Source organism: Lipotes vexillifer, unplaced genomic scaffold (assembly GCF_000442215.2).
Source record: "Lipotes vexillifer unplaced genomic scaffold, Lipotes_vexillifer_v1.1 scaffold236, whole genome shotgun sequence".
NCBI classification, from domain to species: Eukaryota; Metazoa; Chordata; class Mammalia; order Artiodactyla; family Lipotidae; genus Lipotes; species Lipotes vexillifer.
Window position 1 is genome coordinate 726,486 of NW_006773295.1, and position 6,166 is coordinate 732,651.

The window sequence follows — 6,166 nt, forward strand, 5'->3', positions numbered from 1 at the left end:
CGGCCCCTCACTTCTCACATTGCTTTGCAGGCCTCTTGTCCCCTGCTCTTCCTGGTTTCTTTGGGTAGAGCTCTCTTCTTTCTGTTGTGACCTCCCGCTAACCCCGTTTTATTTACAGGTTTTGGCCTCCAGACCAGCTCTGTTCGCTGACACATTCTTGTGTCTGGAATAAGGGGCTGGGGGCCCAGAGGTTCTGTACCCAGGTTGGAGAGGGCTCCTACTTCCCTGGGCATCTCCCATTCTGTGGGACAGGTGGGGCTGCATCCTTTCCCCTCCAGGACATGGTCCAGGCGCGCCTCCGCTGCTGCCCCATCACCTCCCGCCCAGTGCCTGCTGCCACTGGGACGGCCGTCAGCTGGGCAATGTATGATTTCTGGGCCCCTTGCAGCTGCTAATAGGACATGTTCTTTTGTTTCAGGACAGATCACTGCGGCCAGAGGAGATTGAAGGTAAGAACTGGCCCCTTAGGGGAGAGGGTTGCTCAGCCATCCAGAAAGATGTGGAGAGGAAGGTGGGTGGGAAGAGAGGCAGAGATACCTCGGCCTCCTGCACACGGGGCCTGGCGCAGAGCCAGGCACCCTCTGTGGAGCCAGGCGTTGGAGGAATGCAAGAGTCAGCAGGCCCTCGGGCTGCCTCTGCCCCAGAGACTCTGCAGGTCATCTCCCCACCCCACCCTGTCCACAACCAACCCTCCCCCGCTTCCTTCGCTTCCCCAGAGCTCCGGGAGGCCTTCAGAGAGTTTGACAAAGACAAGGACGGCTACATCAACTGCCGGGACCTGGGCAACTGCATGCGCACCATGGGCTACATGCCTACCGAGATGGAGCTTATCGAGCTGTCTCAGCAGATCAACATGAACCGTGAGTCCCTCCACCGGGTACCTCCTTCCCTCCCCAGCCTCGCCCTTGCTGTCCTCTGCCTGGGTTCAAGTTCTCTGCCCACCTCTTCCCAGCTCTGTGACCTGGGGCAAACTACTCTCTCTGTGCCTCGATTTCCTCACCTGTAAAATGAGGGGTGGAATAGAGGGAGTAGAGCACAGGAAGTCAATTGGGGGTATGTTTATTTCTTTATTATTTTTTCATGGTTTATTTATTCATTTATTTTTTATTTTTGGTAACAACTTTATTGAGATATAGTTCATAGACCATACAATTGACTCACAAAGCATGCAGTTCAGTGGCTTCTAGTATATTTAAAGTTGTGCAACCATCACCACAATCAATTTCAGAATATTTTCATGGCCCCCAAAAGAAACCCTGTATCACTTTGCCATTACCCCCAAGTGTCTCCCCAGCCCTAGGCAACCACTAATCTACTTTCTATCTAAGCAGATTTGCCTATTCTGGAAGTTTCTTTTTTATTTTTATTGAAGTATGCTTGATTTACAATATTATATTAGTTTCAGGTGTACAACATAGTGATTCAAAAATTTTTATATATTATACTCTATTTAAAGTTATTATAAAATATTGGCTCTATTCCCTGTGCTGTATACTATATCCTTGTGGCTTATTTATTTTATACATAGTAGTTGGCATCCCTTAATCCCCTGCCCCTATCTCACCCCTCCTCCCACTTCCCTCTCCCCACTGGTGACCACTAGTTTGTTTCTGTATCTGTGAGTCTGTTTTTCTTTTTTGGACGTACTTAAGACAGCCAAATACCTGGCACACAGTAAGAGGTGAACAGAGGATGCCATTATTATGTTTTTCTCTGTCTTCATTTTCATTCTCCCAGGAGCAGACCGGGAGATAGGGGTTTGAGTGCGGTAGTTTACTCCGTAGGGCCAGGACCGCATGGGTAGCGGGTAGGGAGATGAGAGGGCGGAGCCAAGGAGCCAAGGCAGGAGGCGCTGGAGCAGCTGCCGCTGTGGGTGATGGAGTCTAGTTCTGCCAGGAGCTCGGGAAGCTGGTGTAGCAGGCCCACCTCGGAGTTGGCCCCAGCCCTTACCTCTCAGGCTGGGTATTTATCCCCCAAACTCACTCACTGGCTGAAAGTGCTGTGAGCAGACCCCGGGGGGGCAGGTCCCCTGTATTTCTCCCCACTGAGGGCTGCTTGGAAGGTGACTTCTATTTGCACAACGAGGGAAAGGCGGGGGCAGGTGGGCCAGGTGCCCACGGCTTCTGCTTCTCTCTCTGCTTTTCTGCATGTGTGTCTCTGTCTCTCCTTCTCTGAAATTCTTTGCCTGTCTCTGTGACCTAATAATTCTTTCTCCCCTCCGTATCTACCCCTGTCAACTTCCTGACTTGTTCCTTTAGTCAAACTCCAGCCACTCCCCTGAGCTATTCTGTGACAACCCCCTGTCCATGGTCACCTCTCTGTCCTCATTTGGCCTTTGCTTATACCCTGGGCCTGGAGCTGGGCAGGTCAAGGAGGGTTGGTAGTTCCCTCAGTTGCTTAGTTGGAGATGGGCAGTGGTTAAATTTTTATTTTTTTAAATATATACTTATTTATTTATTGGCTGCGCCACGTGGCATGCGGGATCTTAGTTCCCTGACCAGGGATCGAACCCGTGCCCCCTGCAGTGGACGTGCAGAGTCTTAACCACTGGACCGCCAGGGAAGTCCCAGATGGGCAGTGGTTAGACGGATGATTCAGCCTGTTCCTCTGTCCCCAGTGGGTGGCCATGTGGATTTTGATGACTTTGTGGAGCTAATGGGACCTAAACTCCTGGCGGAGACGGCAGATATGATTGGAGTAAAGGAACTGCGAGATGCCTTCCGAGAGGTGAGTGATGGGCAGTGGACAGGCAGGGGCGGGGAGCTTGTTAGAATTCTAACCCGGGACTGAAACGTGAGCTCTGGATCCCAGACCAGGGGAAGGAGCTTGGACAGAGAAGGGATCCGGGGGAGGCGGGACAGTGGTGCTGGAGAAGGGGCTCAACCTCCGGATCTGCTTCCAACAGTCTCCATGTTGTAGCTACTCCTCCCTCCTTCCTGCCCTCTCTAGTTTGACACCAATGGTGATGGGGAGATAAGTACCAGTGAGTTACGAGAGGCCATGAGGAAACTCCTGGGTCATCAGGTGGGACACCGAGACATAGAGGAAATTATCCGAGATGTGGACCTCAATGGGGATGGACGAGTGGACTTTGAAGGTAGGTGGAAGTGGTTTTGAGAGTGGAAGAGAAACCAGGGCAGTAGTGGGCATCCACAGAGCCCTCCACGTGTGTATCCATGATGCAATCGTCAGTGCACTCCAACTTTCCATCCCCCTACTCTTCCATCCTGCCACCCCTCTAATCTGCCTTCCATCCCTACACCCATCCATCCATCCAACCATCTGTCCATCTTTCCATATCTATCTTTCCATCTTTTCATCCATCTATCTCTTTATCTGTCCAGGTGCCTATTTACCCCCTCACCCATGTGTAAACAATTATCCATAGAACCATTTATCTATGGCCTTATCTATCCATCCATGCACCTATTCATTCTTCTCTACATTCACCCATGCATTCATCCATGCATCCATCTACCCATGTACCTCTCTCCATCTATCCATGCATCTCTACCTCTCAACATTCATTCATACATTTGTATATCTCTACTCGTCTGCCTATATTTCTACCCATACTTCCACTGATCTGTCCCTCAGTCTGTACAGTCATTTTCCCATCTCTATCCATGTACTCATCCATCCAGCCAGTCCTGTGTCCATCTGCCCCCATCCATCTCTCTCCATCTATCTGTCCACCTACTCCTGCATCCATCCACGTAGGTATTTTCTGAATACCACTTTCCTCAACCTGACACTTAGGCCCCCTAAAATCTCTCCACGGCTCACCTCTCTGGCCACAGCTCCTACCATTCCTTCACTCACACTCCACCTTAAAGCCATAGGTGGTCCATGAACCTCCTAAGCTGTCATTTGAATACATTGTTCTTTTTGTCAGGATGCCTTTTGTCCTATTCTTCGCTGGTCCTAAATTCTATTCATCCTTCAAGACCCAGCAGTGGGGCCACTCCCTCAGACACTGCTTTCCTCATTCCCCAGATTGCACTTCCTCTTTTCTGGGCTTTCACAACACCTCAGGCTCACCCTCATTCTTCACACTGGCCCCTAAATGCTAGTTATATCTCTGCTTGACTCTGAACTTTTGGAGAAGAGGAACCCCGCTTTCTTCATCTCTGTCATTCCCACAGAACTCAGTACCGGACACATAATGAACGCTCAGTAAAAGTGTTTTTAAAATAACCAATAGTAATCATAATAGTCATCATCTATAACTGTTCCCTTATTGTATACCAGTCACTGTACTAAGTAGCTTTACACATATTATCTCATTTAATTTTCATGATGACTCTAGGGACTGCACATTATTACCTCATGTTATAGATGAGGAAACTGAGGCTCAGAGAAGTAATATAACTTCCTAACTGGTAAGAGGCAGAGCTGGGTCATGAACTCAGGCCTGGAATCTCAACCACTACATACATTACACTGTACATGTACATTACACTGTACATGACACCATGGGATACAGGAAAAACAAAACAAAACAAAACAGCAAAACATTGACTCTGCACTCCAGGAACGTGCATTCTGAGCAGAAAGGCAAGATAAACATGAGCAAGACTGTGAATATGTCCAGAACACAAAGGCTGGGAGGCCTTTTCTGGGGAGTAGCTGGTCTTCAAGGTCAAAGAGAGTGTGGCAACGGAGAGAAGGCTTTGCTACCACGAGAGCTGAATATTTCAGGTCACCCCATGTCCAGGTAGTGACTCCCACAGATGCCAGCTCTTCCCTGAAAGCCCAGCATCACCCATTCATTCTACCAGCGTGTGTTGTACACCTAGTGTGTGCCGAGACCTGATCCCTGCCTTGAGGAGCCCAAGACCAGCAAGGAAAGCCGAAGCCAGCAGTATAGTCCATGCTGTTTGGGGGGAGTACAGCAGGCTGTGGGGCACAGTGGGGGCACCTTTGCCAAGCTGGGAGGGGGGATTAGGGAAGACTTCCTGGAGGAGGCTATAAGTAAGTAGAGCCTTAAGAGATAAGTAGGAGGCAGCAGGTGAAAAAGAAGGAAGAGATATTTACCCAAAGGAATTGAAAACTTATATCTGCACAAAAAACTGCAAACAGATTTGTTGTTTATAGTAGCTTTACTCATAATTGCCAAAACTTGGAAGCAACCAAGACGTCCTTCAGTAGGTGAATGGATAAATTAACTATGGTATATCCGGACAATGGAATATTATTCAGCGTTAAAAAGAAATGAGCTATCAAGTGATAAAAAGACATGGAAGAACCTTAAATGCGTAGTAAGTGAAAGCAGCCAGTCTGAAAAGGCTACATACTTTGTGATTTCAACGATATGACATTCTGGAAAAGACAAAACTGTGGAGACGGTGAAAAGATCAGTGGTTGCCAGGGGTTGTGAGGAGAGGGAGGGATGAAGACGGGGAACACAGAGAATTTTTAGAGCAATAAAACTATTCTGTATGATAGTACAATAGGGATACATGTCATTATACATTTGTCCAAACCCATAGAACGTCCAACACCAAGGATGAATCCTAATGTAACCGTGGACTTGGGGTGATAATGACGTGTCAGCGTAGCTTTATCGACTGTAACCAACGTCCTACTCTGCTGCAGGATGTTGACGATGGAGGAGACCGTGCGTGTGTATGGCAGGCAGGGAGCATATGAGAAAGCTGTACTTTCTGCTCAATTTTGCTGTGAACCTAAAACTGGTCTAAAAAATGAAGTCTAGTTAAAAGAGAAGGGAGCAGGGATAGGCTGCAGGAAGGCTGAGAGGTGAACAGGAGGGGCGTGTGTTGGTTGCCCCTGAGGCGCTGACAGCGAGTTCTGTGGAGTCAGAGCTTAGTGGTTGGAGGTGAATGGTGACAGGTGAGGCTGGACATGTCAGCTAGGGCCAGAACAGGGAGGCCCTGGGGTCGTGTCAGGATCCAGCACGTTATCCAGTGGGGACCATGAGAGGTTTAAGAGGGGTCAGATACGCAGATAGAAAGCTCCTGCTAGCTGCTGTGTAGAAGGTGGATTGGAAGATGCTGGATGGGGGAAATTCTCCGGCCGTCCAGTGGTTAGGATTCCGCGCTCCCACTGCAGGGGGAGCGGTTGGATCCCTGGTGGGGGAACTAAGATTCCGCATGCCGTGTGGCGCTGGCAAAAAAAAAAAAAAAAAAAAAAAAAAAAAATGGGG

The 6,166-nt window shown here is 48.9% G+C and overlaps 1 protein-coding gene across 3 annotated transcripts in view; it reads left to right on the forward strand.

Moving 5' to 3' along the window:
* The window catches only part of CABP1 (calcium binding protein 1), a 22,968-nt gene that overhangs the window by 15,904 nt on the left and 898 nt on the right, over window positions 1-6,166 (forward strand). For all 3 annotated transcript variants that reach the window (XM_007448195.1, XM_007448196.1, XM_007448197.1), the window contains 4 exons: window positions 419-449; window positions 717-860; window positions 2,618-2,727; window positions 2,950-3,097. In XM_007448195.1, the coding sequence (XP_007448257.1) occupies window positions 419-449; window positions 717-860; window positions 2,618-2,727; window positions 2,950-3,097 (433 nt within the window). The remainder of the gene's footprint in view (window positions 1-418; window positions 450-716; window positions 861-2,617; window positions 2,728-2,949; window positions 3,098-6,166) is intronic.